Here is a 23,341-nt window from a genome sequence, read left to right as displayed (position 1 = left end):
GATTTAATTTGTTAAGTTGGGGACAATATTAGTGTTGGAGTCATTCTAGTAAAGTCCAAGTTGCTTCAAAGTTGTTTATGCACCTCCGAGCTCTATGTTTTGCTTTGTCGACTAAGATCATTTTACGCGATTGGATGGAGATTTGAGAAAAAGTTGAGAAAATTATCAGTTATAAAATAAAGAGAAATGTAGAGAGAACATAAGAGAGAATTGGGGAGGAATCATAATGTATTTCTCATTCACATAAGACCTCTATTTATAGGCTCTTGGATGACCTAGGATAAACCCTTAAGGTCTCCTAGTTTACAATGAATTGGATTTCTCTTAATTATCTATACAATTATTCTAAATAATACAAGAGATAAATATTAAACATGACAATGGACAGCCACATAATTAATGATATTTACAACACTCCTCCTTGGATGTCCATTGACTATGACAATTGCCTCATTAAAAACCTTACTAGCCAAAACCCTATGGGAAAAAGACTAGCTAAGGAAAAGAGTACAATCTTCATGTGTTTCTGATAGATATGATGGGCGCACGACACTGCTTTATTAAAACCTTGCCTGGAAAACCCATGGGACAAAAACCTTGGACGAAGGAAAAAGAGTACAATGTTTGATGGCACGCTCCCCCTGATGTTGATATATTTCTCCAATCAGTGAATGTTGCCTCGTTAAAACCTCGCTTTGAAAAACTCAATGGGACAAAACTAAAGCGAAGGAAAAAGAGTGCAACTTTTGCAATATCACTGCTACAATGTTGGATGTGTTTGCCTCATTAAAACCTTGTTAGGAAAAACCCGATGGGACAAAAATCTAGTCGAAGGGAAAAGAGTACAACACGCAAAATGGTTGGATGCTCTTCCTGATAACAACAAGCTTTAATTTGACTGGCTCAATAATCCAGCAAATAATGATATCTCACATCTCATCTTTTAGAGAGTGGAGTTTGGCTATGCTTGTATCAACATGACTTCTATACTTTCAGGGGATACATGCTTGTCATCATTTGTTGAAATCCTGTTGAGGTTAGAGCAATACTAACGAAATACAAATCCACTAAATAATGTGGTTAGAAACTATTATCTCTAAAAAGAGATGAATTATTATGAAAATACTTTGAGTATTGGAAAAATTACATGACACAATCACCAATACTATATTCGGTCTACTGCATTGTACTAAGTTAAATAAGACACATTAAGATATGGTGCTTCTGGACCAAAGATCTTTCTTCCTTCTTCCTTAGGAAGCAAGTAATCAATCTTAATGCCAATAGATCAAATAATCGTTGGGTATAAGAATTTCACTAGTACTGTACTCGATCTGCAGCTCGAGACACTATTTTCATTTCCAAGGTCATTTATATCAAATCCAATATTCATGCATTCAATAATCTTATGAGCTCTTCAGGAGCCTCAATTAATTCATAACTTCTTTCAAAAATTTGAATATGTTGCAACAATTTCCGAATTCGGGTTCTAATCAAAGTACTCAATAAAGCAATTTTGACCATATTCATAGTGTTAAAGTTGAGTACATACTTTGAGCTTCAGGCTCTTTCAATCCTTCAAGGATTTGCTTCAAGCACATAATATTTCATAGCACTTTCAATTTGAGATTTGATTTAGTAATTTGTCCTATATCTTATAGGAAATCGCTTCTGGCGATATACTTCAGGCATTTCATAATCTCTAAATGTTTTCTCCATATGCAATAAACACATTTAATTTACCAAATTTGTTAAAATGCGGTTGCATCTATAACAGGAGAATATATAACCACAATCTCATGTTTCTTTAGAGAAACCTGGCGATATGCTTCAGGCATTTCATAATCTCTAAAGGTTTTCTCCATATGCAATAAACACATTTAATTTACCAAATTTGTTAAAATGCGGTTGTATCTATAACATGAAAATATATAACCACAATCCCATATTTTTTTAGAGAAACCTTGTGCTATTATAAATAGTGATTTCATTCACTTTATTTCAAACACTCTATAACCTTCAGGGTTAACATCTTTGGTGTTTGAACTATAGGTTCTCATTATTTCACGTTTATAATGATGTTCAATTCTATTGGAATTGTCTCTTTCCAGTTTGGCCAACCATTTATAGTAAACGTGGTTTCACATTATTATAGCCCATGATGATTTTTAGTAGCTACCATAGAAAAAACACATCATCAATATATCAACGATCTCACAATTCTCATTTGTATGCTTTAGATATAAATATATATATTTGTAATCGGTACACATGCCTCTTCAAGGGCTTTTATAGTCTCTTCAGAGACTGTTATCTCTTCTATGATGATTTGTGTACAGAATGTGGATCTTTAAATTTAATTAATTGGGCTTGTGTGGACCATTTCATATACTCTCCACTTCTAGGGAGCTAAACTTTGGAACCTATAGAATTGTCACGCTTCAGGCGTGCAATAAACCATTTTCTGCCAAATTGATAGACTACCATGTTAGGACATCAATCCATGTTGGCATATATAAATCTTCTATACGTGACTTTGCAGTTTCGTTGAATATATATGCATCTAGCTTTCAAATAAATGTATTCACTAGATTTGCATTATCATTCATATCTCATTCGCATATTGAATGGTATGAAAAGACTAGTATATGCATATTATGATATTTCACGCCGTTCTTCAGGAACGGTCATTTCTCCCCCTAACGGTGGGAAAATTTTCATAAGTGCATATATAAAAATCAATAGAGTGAGTGGTTATACAAACTCAAATGCTTTATATAACTTCAGGTTATATAAAGACGAAACATAATTAGGTTTGCAATGCACATGTAGGTATATGAAACATCTGGTTTCAAATTATTTTTCAACATCTAACTTCAGGTTATAATGTGAATTAATAAATTAATTATGAACAACTATGAACATATATACCAATTTGTTCTAAATTGAAGTGATGAAACTTTAAGTTTCTATACAAAATATAGGTAGAACTTCAGGTTCTTGAATTTTGTGTAAGCACAGAACTATAAGCTCTAATGAATCATATGAATAAAGATTTTTTGCTTAATCTAAACTTAATCAAGAACTTCAAGTTCATAAGAAAAATTATGGAGTTATGAAAAATTTGAGTTCTAAATCATGGAATGATAGATCAAAGAACTTCTGGTTCAATTTGATTCTATAACATAGAGCATGAAAATCAAGGAACTTCAGGTTCTGACTTGATTAAGTAATGCACATTGAACTACAAATTTTAATCAATCATAAGAACATTAGGTTCTATCATATCTCCAATTTTCATCCACTTCTGATAAAGAAACAAAAAGTCAAAGAACTTCAGGTTCTTATTTGACTTTTTAATGTAGAACTACATGTTCTGATCCTATATTTCATGAATTTCAAATTTCTCAGGTTTTAAGTAAAACCAAGGAATAACAAACTTCACATTGTATGTGTTAGAATATCAATTTCTTTATAAGTTTGATCTCTCCATTCTGTGACAGGAGGCATAAATACAGTACATATCAAAGATTTAGAACTTCATGTTCTATATAAAGAAAATGATATAGCCAACTAGTGTACATAATGGAAAGCATTAATTACCAATGTACAACATCTAAATTTATGGATCTGAACTTCTGGTTCGATCAATATTGGCAAATTAAATACAAATAATATGTTCTCATGTATTCCCAAAACCTCAAATTTGGAGTAGGTTAGAACTTCGGGTTCTAAATATTTGCTCATCAAGAGTCGTAACATGAACATCATGTCACATTAATATATTTCTGAAACTTCAAGTTCCAGATTCAAAACATAGACTTAAATTTAATTTAAAACTTCCAAGTCTAAAATGTTCGAGCTTTGAACTTCGGGTTCATATTTAGACTTCAAGTCCTTATTTTCCTATTGTTTGTACTATGTTAGAACTTCTGGTTCTTAACAAGATTCATATATTTTGAACTTCATGCCAAAATAATTTGCTCAAAACTTCAAGGTTGAGGCTGCATTAATTAGAATTTCAAGTTCAAAATGAAATCTATACTCGAAGCTTCAGGTTCAATGTTTAGGACAACATGTCCATAAAAATAATAATGCATAGTTAAGAATTAAAATAAGGAAATAAATAGAGCAATTAAATTAAAGCAGAAATTGTAAAACATTGCATTAAAATAGACTATGGAAACTTCTGGTTCCAATAATATGAATCAACAAACTTCGGGTCATGATATGTATATAGGGATTGAGAAACTTCAGGTTCTCATTTAATTACACGATTGGATAAAGATTGAAGAACTTCGAGTCTTTATTATATATAATAAAAACAAAACACTTCAAGATTATGATTTGATCACATGATAAGAACCAAAGAATTTAGGGTCCTCATAAAAATGGAAGAACTTCAAATCTTCGTATAATTAAATGATTAATCAAAATTAAGGAGCTTCAGGTCCTAATATAATATGTGATAAACGTCGTGTATATCATATATAAAGCAAAATTGAGTGCTCAACAATATCAAGACCTCAATGATCGAATATGTCATATTTGCACCATCATCGAACATGTACTTCATTGCATATTGTTCCAATATTGACCAATCATCATGAAACTTCAGGTTTCGATTGAATCATGAAACTTCAGGTTTCGATTGGATCATATGATAAGGAACTTCAAGCCTTAATCTCATTTATATATGAATAATCATATATTCAGTGCATAATAATATAGAATGGGTAGTGAAATATAAACATAATTAAAATAATATTGACATTAAAATTGCGTAAGAAATATATATTATAATCATATTAATTATGAAACTTCTGGTTCATAATTTTATGATCCATAAATTGTAGGTTCATCTATTTTGATATATCTGAAACTTCGGGTTCAGAATTTTGGTCATTGTATGGATCAAGGAACTTCAGGTCTTTGTATGGATCAAAGAATTGTATGTTCCTATCTCTTTTGTGGGATCAAATAATTTGATCTACATTTCTTATATGATGAACAATAGTATATAAGAGTATATGTATATAAATTAATTAATAAATTGTTCAATCGGTAATAAGCTTGGATATTCCAGTAAAGCATTAATGGCAATAAGGTATATAAAACCAATTCATCCAAAATTAATGAACCAATGAATATATAATATCAATCAAACATTAATTGATAGAAACGTAAAGAGATGTTAAGTAATCATGGCATATTAGATATAGGCAATATAATTTATGAGAGGCACAATCCGTAGATATGGATATACAAGAATCAATTAATAAACGTTTTAGATGAATCTTGAATAAGTATGGGAAAACAGTATGGACTATAATATAAACAACCATGATAAATCTAATAGCCCTGCTTTCGATCAGGCAGCCTTACGCCTTTATGTAATGTGCCGACCTCCATGTATTGCAGGGGTTTAATATAGTTCAAATCATCATTCTGTTTTAGTATCATCATAACAAGTCAACAAGATCTAGGTGCAAACTCAAGAGGTAATATAGCAATCATAAATTAAATAAGTATAATAGCATAGAATTCAACGAGATCAAAATTGCAAAATAAATTCCAATCTCATATCATAACTAAAGAACTCAACCCAAACATGCAGTATATATATATAGTCGAAAAAACAAAAGAGATCAACCACCCAAAACAACGTGTAGGACATAATCATCAATAAACATATATAATCATTGCATTATAGCAAAGATTGGAGGGGCTTGCCGCTTGCGTCATATGTGTTGGGTGGTGGTTATGAAATTTCTCAAGAAAACCTCCCAACATATAAAGGTTAAATATACTAAGAGCAAGTCGTGCTGATAACGTGTTATAAAATAAAGAGAAATGTAAAGAGAACATAAGAGAGAATTGAGGAGGAATCAGAGTGTATTTCTCATTCACATAAGACCTCTATTTATAAGCTTTTGGATGACCTAGGATAAACCCTTAAGGTCTCCTAGTTTACAATGAATTAGACTTCTCTTAATTATCTATACAATTATTCTAAATAATACAAGAAATAAATATTAAACATGATAATGGACAGCCACATAATTAATAATATTTACAACACATTAGTTATATTGGTGATAATATTGAAATACGTGGATAGTTTGTTGAATATTAATGATGTAATTACTTTGAGTGTTAAAGAAAATCAAGATAATATCCCAAAGATGTGTTGGAATCAGGAAAGGTTTGTAGAAGACTTGATGAACAATAAAGTTCATCCTATACAAAAAGCCTCCACTGAAAGAAAAAAACATCTCCTCTGCTCTGAAAAACTCAAAAAGTTTATTTTTGGCAACGAACTCATAAAGTGTATCCAAATGTTCAAAAGAGTGATTACTTTGTAGTTGTTGTTACTTCTCACAGACTTTCTTGCTTTTTCTTTATTTTTCCTTATTGTACATGTTATTAAGTCCTTTAATTGTTAGGCCGCAAAAAAAAAAAAAAAAGAGTGCTATTATTTGCACACTTTTTTTTTTGTAAACCATTTTCTTATTTTACACCCCTACACTCCTTTCACAATTGAAATTTCTCATATACACACCTCTTTCAATTACCAAAATATCCTAACTTAATTAATTTTACCAAATTTCTCTTACATACCCCACCCAATTCATTCAAACAATACACACCCCACCTAACCCATTTAGACAACACACACCCCACCCTCACCCCTCTCCCCCTTACCTTGACCACCTCCTTATCCTCCCCTCCATTTCCCTCTCTCTCATTCCCTCTCTTCTTTCTCCCTTTCTCTGTTTCTCTATTAAATATTAAATATCAATAATTTTTCAGCAAATCAGCAAGACATTAATTTTTTTTTTTTAGTTTAGGTACTAACTTAGGGCAAAATATTTTGGATTAGGTCATAAATTGGTTTGTTATACAGTTGTGATTGTCGAACAGTCACAGTTGTGACTATTTCAAATTCATACAAATTCAAAATTTATAAGGGTTTAATGCTTTTGATTTAGGCTTAAGGGATAAAGTCTTATAACTTACAGACTAACTATTAAAGTTTGAGCCTTGCAAATATTGAAAAAATAACAAATTAATAAAAAATTTATGACTGTTAGACAGTCATAACTCGATATAACCATATTTTTTTAAATTGGTACATAAACTGAAATTTAGTATCTAAAGTGAAATGACATAACCGTTTTAGTAGTTAAAATAAAAAAATATTATAATTTAGTACCTAGAGTCAATGATTATTCGCACAATAAGTTTAATTTTTTATATTTAATTTTTTTTTGGTGGTGCCCTCGCAATCAGATGAAAACGTACATAATCTCATTCACACGCATGTGGATGATTTTAGTTAACATTTTCTCCATAGATTATAGTATTATACAATAAAAGTAAATTTTTTTATCACCAAAAGAGTGCCAATCCTTCTCTCCATGAATGTTGTTCTCAATGTCCATGTGGACCATGCCCATCCATTTACCGAAGAAAAAATGTCCATGTCCTAAAACAGTAAATCCCGGAAACCTAAAGTCTCTCTCATCCAGGTCCTCTCACCACCAGCAGCAAAAGCCAAAACTCCCATCACCACCCAAGCGTGTACGTGTCCACATATTTAAAATAAAAAGAAAACCAAAAACCAAAAACCAAAAAGAAAAAAGGAAAACCCAAAAAATCTGAAGACACGCGTAAATGGTAAATAATAATGTTGTCACTCCTTCTTCTCCCTGGTCCCACACCCACCTGAACATTCCCCTTTTAATCCGATAAATGGGCTAATCATTCATTTTCCATCGGTTAACAGTTAACACCCCCACGTGCACCTTAATACCTCATTAACTCTAATCCCCCTGATGAACCTTAATCCACAAACTAATTAAACATGTATATAAGAAAGAGAGGAGGATCAGAATCAGATTCAGGACTCCCCACATTCCCACCCAAACCCTAATCCTCTCTCTCTCTCTCTCTCTCTCTCTCTCTCTCTCTCTCTCTCTCTCAGCCAAAGTACAGGTACGTGTCTATACGTATACACGTATTTATATATATATACACGTACGTATCTGCTTGTGTGTGAGAGATAGGGCAATAAATGGTAGGAGAGTACTGAAGGATCGGCTTTAGCGGATTGTGGTGTTTTGTCATTTAAGGCCTTTCGCGATTTGGTCTGCCATTTTTGTCTGTGTGTTGGAGCTTTTGTGCAGTGTCTGTGGTGCAGAGCAAGCAACAATGTCTGCCTCTGCTGTGCGCTTTGCTCTGCGTATGTTTGTGTGCTGAGTGTGTCCATGTCGCTCACTGTACTATTAGTCTATTAGTACTATTTTCTCTATTTTATACTATTCCTCTATTACTCTTTCTATGCTTGTTTTTTCCTCTAATTCCGCTGCCAAACTTTCCCGGAAAAATCCACATTTTCCCACACAAACCCAAACGCATCGTTTTTGTCGACAAATTGGAAAAGTCTTGTTTGCTTTTCTTGTGCTAGCTTGTTTGTTCAACAAGCTGGACCTGGCTTCCTGGTCTGGTACTGGTTCAAATCCGCCGTCGTTTTGCCTGTTTTAGGCTACTACGTACGCCTAGCGTAGCCATAGCTAGCCTGCTAGCTAGCCCTGTCCGTCTGTCCCGTGAGTCTTTCACACTTTAGGAAGTCAAATCCCAACCCTCTTCTTCCACTTGTTTTCAAATCGACGGCTATCGTTTTTTGACCGATTGTGACTTCCATTTTGATGTGATATAAATTCATTGATTCCCCCAACCTCTCACTCACTCACTCTCTCTATTTTTCCGATGCAGAGGTTTATTAGCTTCTTAGAGTGTCTGAGCGCTCCGAGTTCCGACTCGTTCCACTCACTCGCTCTCGCAACCGAGTTCTCATTCCACGACTCGGTTCCAGGTTTCTCCAACACGATGATGATTCGGAGAGTCGCGGTGGTTATGGCGTCGTCGTTGCTCGTCTTCCTCTCCGTAGTGGCTGTAATAGTGCTATTCTCGCCTCCTGGGTTTCGCAGCGGTATGTGTACGGACGCCTTTGAAACTTACTATGCAGATTCACGCACCACATTATTATTTTTATTTTCTGAGATTCCATAATATTCCGTATAAAAGCATTAATTTATTGCATTATACCCACTTTTTTTGGTTTTGGGTGGGCGATTTGCTTTTTGTTTGTTCTTGGCATCCCTTTCAGAAACACAAGGGGGGTCCATGTGTTTGTCTTCATTCTTTATGTTTATTTAATAATCCTTACCTGCCTTCTATGTTGGCCGTCTTTATTGATTCACCATTATGAACAAAAAACAATCATACAAGATCTTCCATTTTCTATTTGATTTCTTTAATTTTTTGTTTTTGGTTTCCGATTTTGTTACAGTGCTGAGCAGTGGCCATGGCTCCACGGGACCAAGCTCGTTCAAGTCTGATGCTGGGAACAACAACAACACACTCTCTGCTACACACCGCAAGCTTCTTCTTCGTGGTAAGAGATCAACCCATTAATTAAATTTCGTGGTATTATTAATTTCTTGATTTCTTCCATTTTTGGCTTTTCTGAAAGAGTGGTGGTGAGTGGTGAGTGGTGAGTGGTGAGAGAGGAAAACAGATTTTGGTACCATTTGTTTGCAAATGAATTGTAGTAGTGGTGGTCAGAAGGGGTGGGAGTGGGTGTCAGAGGTGCACGCCTCATTTGTTCGTTAAGGTTATGCTAACGTGCACCGTTGGCTATTTAGCCCCCTGGGCAAGATTTGCTGTCCATGGCATCATTTTTAAGGGATCTCATTATCCCATCAGGTTTTCATTCCTTCCTTGGCACCCCATTTGAAAAAAAGTCTTTGCATAGGAATTCACACTATTTTACAATTTACATGCTTTCCAGAACTCTCTATCTCCAGTAGTCCAGTCTATAGTTGCTTCCTTTTAATATCTATAATTTTTTCTTTTTGAAATTTGTGCATATTTTATGTATTTAATAATGCATTAACTATCTTTTCTTGCTTTGCAAGAGTAATTTTGCTAGCTGGGTCGCAATTTTGCTTATATATATGATTGTGACTTGTGAGAGAACAAAAAATGAATATTAATTGCATCCTTGTCAGATGGAAATGTCATTCTGTGAAATGAAAAGGGGTGTTGACTAAAGCTAATTACTTTTTTTGAACTTTAAATTTCCAATACAAAAGTTAAGCTTATCGCTTACTGTAAAGGAAAGATGAATAGACCAATGATACATTGAAAGCAGAAGCTTGATGACCCATCTCTAGCCTTTTGGGGGTTGGTTTAACATTTCCCATATAATTCCTGTGAATCACTTTTGAATAAGTGTGCTTTGTCTGGAGATACCAAGTTTTTTTCCCCATTGGAGGGCTGGTTGGTGTTCACATTGTAATGTTAATTTATAAGCCCCTTCTTTTTCTAATAGTTAATTTTATCTGTATGTGCTTTACACGCGCAGATACAGCAATGGAGGAGCCAAATCGAATGTGGGGAGAAAAGTGTAGCAAGGCAGACATACTGATAAACCAAGGCCCCACAGCTCCACTCCCAAGTGGCATCCCCACCTACACTGTTGAGATCATGAACGTGTGTGTCACAGGCTGTGATATTTCTGGCATTCACCTCAGCTGTGGCTGGTTCAGCTCTGCTAGACTGGTCAACCCCAGAGTCTTCAAGCGCCTTCACTACAACGACTGCCTTGTCAATGATGGCAAGCCTCTGGTCAATGGTGGTACACTCTCTTTTCAATACGCCAACACCTTCCTCTACCCACTCAAAGTTTCCGCAGTCCATTGCCATTGACAACAATCACCTTATTAGCTAGATTTAGAATAACACACTACATGACATTGACAAAACCACAATTATATAAACCACTCATCACCCATGCATTGTGCCTGTTTTGTGGTTCTGCTTTTGCTTTATGTCCTTTGATGGCTAAATCCCTTTTTGGGGTTTGATGGGTTTAGAGTTTTGTATACTTAATTCAAAATGGTCTTTTGGGTCTGGTGGATCGGAGTGGGGGAAGGTTCAGTTCAGCTTGCTGAAGACTTGCGTGCATGGTGTGTCATGGTGGTGACTGACAGAGAAGAGAGGGTTGACTGGGCCTGGACAATGAGTTTTGACTTCTTTTGGGCCTGTGTGTATATAGTTATATACTATATAGTAAAGGATTGTTTTACTCCATTACTGTGTGGGAGATATATGCGGGATTGAAACTGTGATTAGAGGAATGTTCCTTTTGTTAAAATGTTTCTGAATTCTGAGAAAAATGTGGCAAAGAGATTTTACTTCTGACACCCATCTGCTTGTCTTTTGTTTTTGGACATGATATCACATGGCCTTTTAAAGAGCGTTCTTAGTTATATTCATTCTCATATTTACAGTTGCTCTTCATCAACTACTAAGGAATCGAGATGTACTACTTACCCATAGGATTTTCATTTTCTATTCTTCTCTTTTTTGGGATTCGGGAATAGAATCTTTTTTCTGCATAAAAAATTAATATTACAACTACATAATACAAATTTGGAACCACCTCATCAAATTGCATGTGAGTCCTTCTGTGGCTTTGATTTTGGCTTTCAGGAAGAGAAATGCAGCCACTTTCTCTTTTTAACGTTCTCCATATACCTTTTCTTTTGTTGCTCCTAATTCACAGTTCAGTGTAATTTTATGATGAAAATCGTTCTTCTAGAGTTTTCATAAAGATCATCTTCGCAAAGAAATCAACTAAATTAAAAATTATTTTTTCATTAAAATGTTATCAAATAAATGAACAGTTTAGAAATAATTAAATTCAGAGTCTATTTATTTATTAACAATTTAGTTACTATACCATTTTTGATTTTGTTGATTTTTTTGCATTGATAACCTTTACAGGGTGATTTAGAAAATGAAAGGATTCCAATTTTGAAATTACACTACAAATTAAGGCCCTATTTGTCTTGCGGAATTGAGGCTAAAGAATGTAAAATTAATTTCTTTCAATATTTGGTAAGTTCAACGATGGGAAAGTAATTCATGCTCCATGTGAAAGTGATATACCCCAAAAGGGTCGTCCTTCATCAAACCCATACATCAAGAATGAAATGTTTTTGCATTAATCTTTAGATTTGTTATCAAATACAATAAACTAGAGGACTTTCATTCAACTTAAAAATATTGTGTCATTTAAGAATGCCATGTAAATAATATGGTGTGCATATTATGTACCATATAGATTGAGAAAAAAAAGTTAAAAGTACAAATAGTATTTGAGTGCTTATATTCCAAAAAAGAATATATTCTTAGGAGTATATTTAATCTTCATATAAAACTAAATAAAAAACTAACTTTATTACTTTTTCATTTGAGTATTCATTTATGAATTATTTACTTTTTGGACTTGGACTTTACATGACATTTATCTCCAATTCTACACCTAACCCAACTAATGGCACTGAAATAGTTGCAGTTGGGTTGGGGCCACGTCAGGCGGCTCAGACTGGCCCAAATAAAGTTGACTTTCAACAACATCCGACCCGGCCCGCATGGCTTGCATCTCCTATGCAATCCGTAGTCTAAGGTCGTGGTCTTTAGTTCTTTACTCTTACACTTATCTTCTTGATCGAAAGAGCACACGACCAAGAGAGAGAGACACACAGAGATTGAGAGCGAAAATGGCTAACACAATTTCTGGGGTAGCTGTTGGGCTTTCATGTTCAACTCCACAGCTTTCTCAGAGACCCATTTCACAATTTTCACGATCGTCTCGACGTTTTTGCACTATCAAAATGGCTGTCTCCCTCGACCAGAAGAAGAAGAGTTTCACTCTTGAAAAATCCGAGGAGGCGTTCAATGCCGCTAAGGTACAATTACTATTTTACCCAATATATTGTCTTTTCCGGTTTGAGTATGAGAAAGTGAGGCAGGAAGATGGGAACTTGGGATTGGTTTGCAATGGTGAATTTTAGCTGATTTGAAGATGTGGGTTTGTCTTGGAAATATTGGAATTTCTGGGTTTTGAGATCACACAGGAGTGTATTTGATGCGGCAGCTGAAGCTTTAATCTTGATGATGTTTAACGAACGGTGGAATTTGAATTTGGGTTCTTAAATTACAGCTTGTCTAAGGGTCTGATCGCTTGCAATGAAAGTCAAACGTTTGTTAGGGGAACTTGGGTCCAAACTCAAATGGTCAACATGAGTTGCTGATAATTATAATTGGTTTTTGCACCCTTTCTCTGGCATGTCTCTCTTTTAGTGTCACTATTGCTTTATAGTTCATATTTGTTCTTGGAAATGTACTTGTAGTCTTCTTTGCAACTTCTGATTATCATTCTTCTTATGTGTCATTTTAACCTTTTCTGTATTTGATGTTGAATAATGAAAATTGTTTCAAAAACTGTTATTGCTTACTCACATGAGAACTGTTGTAGGAGTTGATGCCTGGAGGTGTGAATTCCCCTGTACGTGCTTTTAAATCTGTTGGTGGACAACCTGTTGTGGTTGATTCTGTCAAGGGCTCTCACATGTGGGACATAGATGGCAATGAGTACATTGACTATGTGGGTTCTTGGGGACCTGCAATAATCGGGCATGCAGATGATAAGGTTCTATTCTCTCTTCTTGTAATCTATTATGCATTTCAATATATATTGAAATGTTTTGCTTCTGTTGAAAGTCTTGATTCTATGATTAGTTCACATTGTTTTTGTGCTTGTTCTGGAGGATAGGTTTTGTTTAGCATATTAGATCTTTTGGTTCTGCCTCTGAATATATTTTTTCACTGATATATATATATATATATATTATAGTTTCCAATACTGCATATGCATTCATCCTGAAGAAGTTGCATATTATAGGACAATGATAGTTGCACCCTCATTCTAATTAAAGGGAGCCAATAATAAGGAGTCTACCACCTGGGATTTAGCTCAAGTGGTAAATGGGTATGATATGGTTGGAGTAGGTCTTACTTCAAATCTTATTGAACACTATGCAAAAGAAAAAAAAAAAAGTATTCATAACTCCAAAACAAAAGTTTCTTTCAGAAAAAAAGGTTAAAACGAGAAGGAATAGATGAGCGTGAGTTTTATTGGTTTTTTAGGGTGAAATAAATTCTTTGTTTTAAATGGTCTCAAAAGAAATCCTTTTTCTGGAAGAAAATAGAAAAGGAGAAAAGGAAAACAGAGGAGCAATGTGACTGTTAAGCTTTACCTAGTCAATCCACTGAACAAACCACCACTGTTGGTGGAACCTTCATTTGTTTGCTGTTTGACTTGGAAGCCTCTCTTTTAGCAGCATAAATATTTGTTATATTATATACTCAATTATCTTGGATTGGCACTTACTTTCAGGTACTTGCAGCTCTTGCTGAAACGATGAAGAAAGGAACAAGCTTTGGTGCACCTTGTCTTCTAGAGAATGTTCTGGCAGAAATGGTGATATCAGCTGTTCCAAGCATAGAAATGGTTCGATTTGTCAACTCCGGCACAGAAGCATGTATGGGTGTTCTTCGCCTGGCCCGTGCATACACTGGCCGAGGGAAGATCATTAAGTTTGAGGGCTGTTACCATGGCCATGCCGATCCATTCCTCGTCAAGGCTGGTAGTGGAGTTGCCACATTAGGACTCCCAGACTCACCAGGTGTTCCTAAAGCAGCCACTATTGATACTCTAACAGCCCCCTACAATGACTTACCAGCTGTGGAAGCTCTCTTTGAAACTAACAAAGGAGAAATTGCTGCAATCATTCTTGAACCTGTCGTTGGGAACTCTGGCTTCATTACTCCTAAATCTGATTTCCTTAATGGTATACGCAAAATTACCAAAGAACATGGTGCTCTCCTCATTTTTGATGAAGTGATGACTGGATTCCGTTTGTCTTATGGTGGTGCACAGGAGTATTTTGGCATTACTCCCGATTTAACTACACTTGGGAAGATCATTGGTGGTGGTCTGCCAGTTGGTGCATATGGTGGAAGGAGGGAGATTATGGAAATGGTGGCACCAGCCGGACCAATGTACCAGGCCGGGACCTTAAGTGGGAATCCATTAGCAATGACTGCCGGGATTCACACCCTTAAGAGGTTGAAGGAGCCAGGAAGTTATGAACACCTGGATAAGATTACGAGTGAACTCATTCAGGGTATCATAGATGCTGGGAAGAGGACTGGGCATGCAATATGTGGTGGGTATATAAGCGGGATGTTTGGCTTTTTCTTCACTGAAGGGCCTGTTTACAACTTTGACGATGCAAAAAAGAGTGACACTGCAAAGTTTGGAAGGTTTTATAGAGGAATGCTGGAGGAAGGTGTATACTTTGCTCCCTCACAGTTTGAGGCTGGGTTTACAAGCTTGGCACATACACCTGAAGACATCCAAAATACGATAGCTGCCGCAGAAAAAGTTTTTAGGCAGATTTAGAATAATCAGTTGTTTCTCTGTACCCTTGTCTTTTTCTTCACATTTTGTTTTCTTTATTTTTCCCCCGGTGCAGGATTGCCAAATTTGTAGTTGAGAGAGTTGTGTTGTTGCTCATCTCCCCTCAGGAAGTCTTTGTTATTTGAACAACTTGTATTTTAGCAAATGTTGAGTGTAGTATCTGATCATAAACTAGTATATAATCTCGGAATTTATTTGTTCTCTACTGGTTTCTACACTGTCTCTGTCTCTGCATTTCCAATCCCTACCTAAACACATGGTTATGTGGCCTAAGGTACCCTGTCAAGATTATTACAACTCCATTTTAATGCACTATTTCTTAAAATATTAGTAAAATTGGTGATCCAGAAATGCATACGTGATGGTTGATCCTAATCCTATTCCATTGTGGGAAACTTAATCCAGTAATTTTACACTATTGTCCTTGCTACCGCTCATATAACAAACCCAATCGGAGAAAATCCAACACAAACACAACATTTCTCCTTGTTGCTTAAATGTGGATCTTTGCATTAATAAGGTCTATACAACTTTGCATTACTGCTACAACCATTCAAACAATCTTTAGGACAAGACAGGGGAACGGTAAGAAACAAGGGGAAACTAGACAAGCAAGCAATCTGTGATGGTGGAAGACAAAGCCTTGCAACTATTAACATCACCACCAACATGGTTTTCTGTATACGCATCAAGTGTACACATTGATGCTGCAATAACAAGAACAAATGTATAAGCATTAATAACCAGGTCACCAAATCCCAACTCAAAGAGTTTCTTTCACAATATGGAACACGAGCAGACAACTTTCCGGGGCAAATCATCAATCTTCTTTTCTGTTCAGGAAAAACCAAGAAAAGCTTTTCAGCAACCAATATGCTTGGAAAATCATTAGAGGAATGCAAAAACAAAAAACTTAGCAATGCCAACAAAATGTTCCAAATTAGTTTATTACTTATACTCTTTAGATTATTAAAGTTCGGGTTTTAGCTTTTGGAGTGACTATACAACATCAACAATGATTTTCCAACTGAGTAAAATACGAATCAAAAAGAACAAGTTGGGAGCAACCAACAAGCATGGCTACGAGTAACATATGTATCCCTCCATTCTTGTGGACATTAAATGTTCTTCCTAAGGAAAGACATAAATAAGGCCATAAGCAAAATGGCTATCTTTTATGGATTTTGGGCTGCAAAATGGCTACCTTGAATCTGCTCTAATATCTTTTTAAGAGGATTTTACAATTCACTTCTCCAGGGATATAGACAGCATAAAGAATCCCACATTTCTCAAACTAGATCCAGTTAGCCTATAAATTTCCATCTAACAAAAGGGTATCACAATGTCTAGAAGCATATCACATAACAGAATTGAGTTCATTCATAGACACCAAATTGAACTCTGAAGCCACCACAAGATCAAGTAGTCTTCACAAGTAATGAAATATTTCCCAGATTCAGATCATAATGGAAATATTACCTGTTTTGGCTTTTGCTATAGCTGGCTGTACAACAACATGCATTATAATAACTTCCCCAGCAGCATCACCAAAAGGCAATCTACACTGACCCACTGTCTTGTTGTTCTCCAAAATTTTTCCAAAACTCATCAGTTTCACTTCACTTGCTGTCTTGGGTACCATTGTTTTGCCTACAAAAGAATCAAAAAGGGCAACTTCAGAAAATCAAAACTACTTGAAAAAAAAAAAGAGTCTAGAATTCTAGATAACAAATTTGTTACTGAAATTCTGAATGCCCAAAACTGAAATCGACTTGCAAATCCAATTAAATTGCCAAGCACAATAGCAAAGATTATTGAAACAAATATAATTAAAATAACAAAATAAAAGAGAATCGCATATAAAGAAAGTGTTGAGCAACAACAAGCGGGCAAGCCAAACCTTTGGGCCAATCGGAGACGACCCTCTGCTTGAGCATATCGACGGTGGAGGCCGACGAGTAGCTGAACGGCCCAATATCGGACCCATCGTAAAGCCTGAACTTTATGTCTACCGAATCCTCCTCCGGCATCTCTCTCCCTCAAGCTTTTGACTTTTCACCTCCACTGATCCACTCCACCAATCGATCACTTCCACGCGTCACTCTTCGACTCCTGAAGCAGAACCTTTTCGTTTTGTGTTGACGATCAGACTAAGCAATTCGGAAGTTCATCTTCTCCTTTTTTTTTTTTTTTTTTTCTTCTATGGAGGTTGGAGGTTGGTGCTTGTTGTTGGTGAGCTGAAGAAGAAGAAGAAGAAAAGGTGTTGCCAAAGCTAAACCGTCTCCGAAACGGTGTCGTTTCGATCAAACGTTGAAAATGATGGCGATATAATTAATTTCTAATAGCGGTGGCTCGAAACGACGTCGTTTGGTGTCTAGAATCTAGGGTTCTGCAGCTTCTGCTTCACTTGCAAAATGGGGAAATTTGATCCGAAACCGAAATAAAGCCGAAAAATGAAGAGGAAAAAGGAAGAGAAGGGCATGGCGATCGTGTGGCAAACTCCGGCCAACCCACCTCAACGTCAAGATTACATCTTTCGCGACGGTAACTTCTACTTCGTCCCTAATTGTTCGATTTTTGCAAAAATGGTGACAAAAAAAATGAACAAATATTTTGGGCGGGAAATTGTGCAGGGAGGCGCCACGTCAGACCGTACTACTTCGAGTTCATCTGTCACGTGAGAGCTGCTTCTTTAACTTTGATTGTAGTTCACTGTAATTAAACTCTAAACCCTAATTTTATGTGCTGCTGGGATGTAGGTGAAGAATCGCTGGGCGGGGAAGACCATCGTCGACTTGTTCGCCGAAGAGTTTAAAGGGCGGCCTTATGATTACTATGTAGGATTTTTCATGTTCTTGTTTAGTTGATTTACATTTGCTTTACATTTCAATTATATGTTTTTTTAGTGAGAATCACTTCAAGTTTTGCGTATATGATTAGTAAGAGTTGTACTTGCTATATGCATTGTAGGTTGGTGCAGTAAAATCTGGGAGGATACAAGTTGATGGACAAATTGTGCCGGTTTCCCACATTGTGAAAACGTCAGAAAAGATAAGCCACTTCGTGCACAGGTTTGTACTTTGTAGGTTTCTTGTAGTCTTTTTTGAATTTGTGTTCTTTTTCCATATGCCCTTTTCTTAGTTGTGTAGTTTATTCAATTCTGTATTTCAAAGTTATTGAGCTATGAATTGATGTAAAATGGGTTGTAGGCATGAACCGCCGGTGATGACTTGGGATGTAAAAATTCTCAATGAAGAACCAGATGTGGTTACCGTTTGTAAACCTGCATCTGTTCCGGTGAGTAGAATTTATGACATAAAGTGCCTAGCAGGGGAGGAAACATTTTCCTCGTCTCCCACAATACGATTACAGTGCCTTATACCTGTGAGTTTCTACTGTTATTTAGGTGCATCCATGTGGTCAATATCGTAAGAACACCGTTGTTGGTATTCTTGAGGCAGAGCATGGCTTGGCACCTCTATTTCGTATCCAAAGTTTCTAACAAAATACTTCTGGAAGCATATAGTTCAAATTTACATAATGCCAGTTTCTTTGCTGGAAGTTTAATGTGTCTTCATATTTTATTTAATCTCTTAGCTATTTTGAGTTATTACTTCATTACCCTTTCCTTGACATGATGATGGCAGCAATTCATCGACTAGATCGCCTTGTCTCAGGACTCCTAATCTTGGCCAGAAATGCTTCAAAAGCTGACTTTTTTAGGCAACAGGTAAGGCTTAAACTTAGTGATTATATGATCTCAAGTACACAAATATATATATGTTGATTTTTCCTGAAAAAGTCAGCATCATGACTATGGAACATTATTGTGGCAACAGATTACAATTTGATATAAACCTGAAGCTACATGCATTACTGGGCTTTTATGTTTCCCTGCATGTGATATAGGGTACACTTTTATCTCTTTGGTTGTGTGTTACATGCTAGATAAAAGCATACTCATCTCTTTAGTTTTCTTGTGTCTTACATGTTGGGTATAATCATATAAAGTATACTCATGCATCTTTTACGTATGATTACTTGTGTAGATAAGCTTGTTTTTGCCCAATTATTTGACTGATGATGTTTGCATAATTATTCATCTCTTGCCATACGGCTCGTTGAATCTTGAACATAATAACTAGAAGACAACAATAAATTCTTGGATACATTGTATAATGTTCAGGATTGCCTAAAAAATGGTATTGGTTGCACTTCTCAAATCTATCATTCTAAAACACTCTTTTCCTACGTATCTTTTCTGAAAAGAAAAATGAAATTCTCGTTTCACTGTATTTGTGGATATCAAGAGTTCTGTTTTGGTGACTTTATTTTACATTGTGTGCTTTTCATGTGTTTGGAGATAAGAATTTATTTTGGTCTTAATTTTAAAGTAAAATGCAATTGTTGCAGATTGAGGGAGGGATGATCCATAAACAGTACATTGCAAGAGTCACTGGGGAATTCCCTGAGCAGGAGGTTTACTTTTTTTAAAGCTGGATATTAAAAGGGATGCTCTTCTTCTTAGGATTGACAGATTGTTTATTTTTTTTCTCTCCCAGCAAGTTGTAGATGCTAACATAAATCATAATGCTCGAGAACAGAGGAGCACAGCAGAGGTGGGTTTTCTTGTGAATGATGCTACCAGTTGCTACTTAAACTATGTGATCTTTTAGTTGTTTTTGTAGCCCTCTTTGTGCTTGTTGTTGGTGCTCTTTGCCATTCTAGTATGCTTGTCTGAAACTTCTTGCCATGGGTTATTACCCATTGTTAACTGGTATCCTACAATGATCTTTTGAATTATATACTGAAAAGTATGAAGGATAACCTTTTGTTGTTTATGCAGGATGGTGACTCTTGTGGTGATACTCCCATAAAGGGGAAGACTGCTTGCACAAAGTTTACTAGAATAAGTACTGATGGAATTCATAGCCTTGTCTTGTGTGAACCAGTCACTGGCCGGACTCATCAAGTAAGTAAATGCACCGATTATGTGGGCAATGTAACACCGCCTTTTCATTGCTTTTAGTAAAGAATATTTTCTTAGCTAATTATGTGGTTCAGAATATCGAATATTTCCTTAGCCTGCACCAGTTGTTTTCTTTTTGGTTCCCTCTGGTAATTTTTCATTTTCGATTGATTTAAGTGGACCTCCTTTTGCTATGCTTCTTTTCTTTATGATTCTGCCTTTCATTTTGTTGTCTGCATTTCCCATATCTTCTACAGACCTAGCTCCGCAATTTTATTGTTTTGGATAGCTAAAACATCAATGATCTCCCCTTCTAGGTCAGATACTTAGGAAAATTTGTTTGGGCGGAATAAGTTTTATATTCCTATTTTACTAACGCTTAAGTTCACTCACTTTATTTTCTCTGTGATGTAGATACGTGTCCATTTGCAATATACAGGCCATCCAATAGCCAATGACCTGCTTTACTTGTCCAAACATGTTAATGCTCGTTCAACCGAAGGGATGAGTGCTGATAGAGCTGCTGCAAATTCAGGCCACTCTCTGGAATCTGGTTTTTGTGAAAATTCATCCACTGAACATGAAGATTCCAGTGAGGATTTCAGCATTGATCCCATGTGCACAAATTGTCCGAATTTGGCTCCAAAAGGGTATGATATTTTTTTTCTTCATCCATAGTCTGCAATCTGCATGAGTAGTCTTTGATGCATATTCATTGCTAATTGTATAATCTGAAATTGACTGTTTCCAACTACCATTCTATTAATGCCATTATAATTCCAGATATGATGTTCATGAAGAGGCTTTGTGGCTACACTGTGTTCGATATTCCGGACCTGGATGGGTTTATGAATGCCCATATCCTGATTGGGCATCACTTAGCTAATTTATTAATATCCCTTTTTGGGGAAAACTGTATTGCCTGTCCCATAAATTTTGTGAAAACTGTACAACAACCCAATTTGTCCTTACGGACTAAGAGTTGTCCATTTTTTCTATTTCAGTAGTACAGAGACCATGTTAGTTGGTAGCCATAGAACTCAGGTGTGGCATTTGGATTTATTTCTCATCAATTGCAAGGAAAAACCAGGTGTACTCTACATTATCAATGGCTAACTTTTCTATTGATCAATCGATGCCTACTGGCTACTGCTAATTTAGTATTGTGAGGGCTTCAGTCAAAACTTTTCAATTAATGAAGTTTTACAAGGAAGTTCTGTTTGAAGCTCTATGTATTATCAGACAATTTGACATGTTATGCATCTGTTTGAAGCTCTATTATCAGACAATTTGACATGTTATGCATTGATTCTATGTTTGTACAGGTTAATTGTGGCTATAAGTTGCCACTGCCACAGCCTAAAACCTTTTTGTAATTCAAGCATGTTAAACAAGTTGACCAAAAAACAGCATAAGAATCTTTAGCAAAAACGAAAAAAGAACAAACAACCAAAAAAGCACTAGTAGAAGATAGTAACCTTTTATACTCGAAGGAACTAAAAGGCTTCAGGCTTTTAAAGGAATTGAAGTAGTGGGTTACAGCATCATCCTCACCTCATTCACGCAGAGACAGAGTCATATATGGTAGGGTCAAGCATGGCCATGGCCCATGGGAACCTACTTAAACTCAGGCATGCTTATGTTGAAAATGACCTTAGCTCCCCTGCCGTACGATTAACTTTATGTACACTCCAAGTAACAACATCAACAAAGTGTATGTTAGAGGAATTGCATTTTCTAATCATATTAGGCTTATTAGCTGACCATGTTAAGTGGTAATTGAAGTTGATTTACATCAATTATTATTATGTTTAACTGTTAATTTACATTTCAAATGTTACATATATAATATAATCAGCTAAGGTGTTCGAAAAATGTAGTGATAACCAAATTAATTTGCGATCCATTTCTTTGCCTTTCATAAAGAGCCAAACCTAATTTGGCGTTTAAAACTAAACTTCATGGTAATGACAAAACGTGCAAATATATCCATGCATGCATTATTTATAGGGTGATTAATTACCAAGAATGATTGGATCAACTTGTGCCTACCCATTACTGGTGTAATCTGAATCAGATGTTGAGAACTCAATTCCCCTAACTTCTTAAAAAGGAGAGTCACCAGGGAATGCAACTACCAATTGAAGTGCTTAGGCACACACACACACACACACACACACACATATATATATACAGTGGAGTCCACGTGATATAACATGCATGAAAAGTTGACAATGTATATGGATATGATGGATACTTGAAGCAATCCTTAATTTGTGGTGCAATTTGACCTAAACTTGTTGTAATATGGATGACAATCTGATGAGGCTGACTAACTCAAGTTCATTGACAGTGATTGGTACGTGCCACCAGAATTATTCCAAATTCTTCACATCAAGAGCCAAGAAAAAGTAAATGATGTCTCATATCTCTAAAAAGAGCTCTTTCATTTCACCCAAGAGCAAAAAATTCTGAATCCTCAATAGTTAATTTCTTATGTTGGTGACTTTCTATCAATGTAGGAGTAATGCTACATATACACAAGCATACACATTTACTGTTTAGATTGTGAATCATATCTCTAATAAATATGTCCAATCTTCTAATCTATTAGTGTGAGAATTAGGAGTGTTATCTCACATTGAAAAAGTATAACCTTCCATAATAGCTTATAAGAGTTTGAGTCACTCCTTTCATGACCAATTGGTTTTGGGATGAATGCCTAGATTTCTTCTTGGTATTAGAGCTTGGTTATCTGCGTGTAAGGTCTCACCCAATATAAATTGTTCACGTGTTAGGCTTAAATGACGCTACACGTGCGGGGGCGTGTTGAGAGAAATCGCACATTGAAAATGTAAGGACTTTACTAGTGGCTTGTAAGGGTTTGAGCTATTCCTTCTATTGCCAATTAGTTTTGAGATGAATACCTAAATTTCTTCAATTAATATAAATAAGTCTCATCTCTATTAGAG

At 35.7% G+C, this 23,341-nt stretch overlaps 4 protein-coding genes across 6 annotated transcripts; 3 read left to right on the top strand and 1 right to left on the bottom strand.

Annotated features, from left to right (window-relative positions):
• The first annotated feature begins 8,812 nt into the window (after positions 1 to 8,812).
• Positions 8,813 to 11,214, top strand: LOC147274504 (TPD1 protein homolog 1-like). 2 transcript variants are annotated; one of them, XM_086227985.1, is made up of 3 exons: positions 8,813 to 8,995; positions 9,356 to 9,460; positions 10,439 to 11,214. In XM_086227985.1, exons 1-3 carry the CDS (start codon positions 8,893 to 8,895, stop codon positions 10,774 to 10,776), a joined length of 546 nt encoding a protein of 181 aa, XP_086084111.1. In that variant the 5' UTR covers positions 8,813 to 8,892; the 3' UTR covers positions 10,777 to 11,214. The 2 variants fall into 2 exon arrangements, with proteins under 2 accessions (XP_086084111.1, XP_086084110.1); XM_086227984.1 differs by having other exon boundaries at positions 10,433 to 11,214.
• Positions 11,215 to 12,568: 1,354 nt separating this feature from the next.
• On the top strand, positions 12,569 to 15,605 carry LOC147274503 (glutamate-1-semialdehyde 2,1-aminomutase 2, chloroplastic-like). The gene is made up of 3 exons (XM_086227730.1): positions 12,569 to 12,824; positions 13,394 to 13,567; positions 14,315 to 15,605. The coding sequence occupies exons 1-3, from the start codon at positions 12,636 to 12,638 to the stop codon at positions 15,380 to 15,382; spliced, it is 1,431 nt and encodes a 476-aa protein (XP_086083856.1). The 5' UTR covers positions 12,569 to 12,635; the 3' UTR covers positions 15,383 to 15,605.
• Positions 15,606 to 15,890: 285 nt separating this feature from the next.
• On the bottom strand, positions 15,891 to 17,638 carry ATGP4 (Ubiquitin family protein). The gene is made up of 3 exons (XM_086257026.1): positions 17,301 to 17,638; positions 16,880 to 17,050; positions 15,891 to 16,233 (listed from the first exon to the last, which is right to left on the bottom strand). Exons 1-3 carry the CDS (start codon positions 17,428 to 17,430, stop codon positions 16,178 to 16,180), a joined length of 357 nt encoding a protein of 118 aa, XP_086113152.1. The 5' UTR covers positions 17,431 to 17,638; the 3' UTR covers positions 15,891 to 16,177.
• Positions 17,639 to 17,791: 153 nt separating this feature from the next.
• On the top strand, positions 17,792 to 21,501 carry LOC147274501 (Pseudouridine synthase family protein). Of its 2 annotated transcripts, none has more exons than XM_086257024.1 (12): positions 17,792 to 17,944; positions 18,034 to 18,077; positions 18,160 to 18,237; positions 18,371 to 18,471; positions 18,610 to 18,697; positions 18,807 to 18,885; positions 19,045 to 19,130; positions 19,814 to 19,879; positions 19,963 to 20,019; positions 20,247 to 20,372; positions 20,784 to 21,019; positions 21,153 to 21,501. In XM_086257024.1, exons 1-12 carry the CDS (start codon positions 17,854 to 17,856, stop codon positions 21,253 to 21,255), a joined length of 1,155 nt encoding a protein of 384 aa, XP_086113150.1. In that variant the 5' UTR covers positions 17,792 to 17,853; the 3' UTR covers positions 21,256 to 21,501. The 2 variants fall into 2 exon arrangements, with proteins under 2 accessions (XP_086113150.1, XP_086113151.1); XM_086257025.1 differs by having other exon boundaries at positions 17,793 to 17,944; positions 19,048 to 19,130.
• Positions 21,502 to 23,341: the final 1,840 nt, after the last annotated feature.

The sequence above is a fragment of the Dryas octopetala genome, chromosome 9 (assembly GCF_963921425.1).
Source record: "Dryas octopetala chromosome 9, drDryOcto1.1, whole genome shotgun sequence".
Taxonomy (NCBI): Eukaryota; Viridiplantae; Streptophyta; class Magnoliopsida; order Rosales; family Rosaceae; genus Dryas; species Dryas octopetala.
Note: the sequence above shows the minus strand (reverse complement) of the source record. Positions and strands in the feature narration are given on the sequence as shown.

Bases quoted from the DNA above. Each gene is read 5' to 3' on its own strand.
- LOC147274504 (XM_086227984.1), top strand. From the start codon at position 8,893: ATGATGATTCGGAGAGTCGCGGTGGTTATGGCGTCGTCGTTGCTCGTC. The intron at 8,996-9,355 runs GTATGTGTACGG...ATTTTGTTACAG, and splicing joins GCCTCCTGGGTTTCGCAGCG to TGCTGAGCAGTGGCCATGGC. The intron at 9,461-10,432 runs GTAAGAGATCAA...TTACACGCGCAG, and splicing joins CCGCAAGCTTCTTCTTCGTG to ATACAGCAATGGAGGAGCCA.
- LOC147274503 (XM_086227730.1), top strand. From the start codon at position 12,636: ATGGCTAACACAATTTCTGGGGTAGCTGTTGGGCTTTCATGTTCAACT. The intron at 12,825-13,393 runs GTACAATTACTA...GAACTGTTGTAG, and splicing joins AGGCGTTCAATGCCGCTAAG to GAGTTGATGCCTGGAGGTGT. The intron at 13,568-14,314 runs GTTCTATTCTCT...ACTTACTTTCAG, and splicing joins TCGGGCATGCAGATGATAAG to GTACTTGCAGCTCTTGCTGA.
- ATGP4 (XM_086257026.1), bottom strand. From the start codon at position 17,430: ATGCCGGAGGAGGATTCGGTAGACATAAAGTTCAGGCTTTACGATGGG. The intron at 17,051-17,300 runs GTTTGGCTTGCC...ATTCTTTTGTAG, and splicing joins CGTCTCCGATTGGCCCAAAG to GCAAAACAATGGTACCCAAG. The intron at 16,234-16,879 runs GTAATATTTCCA...TTTCCTGAACAG, and splicing joins TATAGCAAAAGCCAAAACAG to AAAAGAAGATTGATGATTTG.
- LOC147274501 (XM_086257024.1), top strand. From the start codon at position 17,854: ATGAAGAGGAAAAAGGAAGAGAAGGGCATGGCGATCGTGTGGCAAACT. The intron at 19,131-19,813 runs GTAAGGCTTAAA...CAATTGTTGCAG, and splicing joins CTGACTTTTTTAGGCAACAG to ATTGAGGGAGGGATGATCCA. The intron at 19,880-19,962 runs GTTTACTTTTTT...TTTCTCTCCCAG, and splicing joins GGGAATTCCCTGAGCAGGAG to CAAGTTGTAGATGCTAACAT.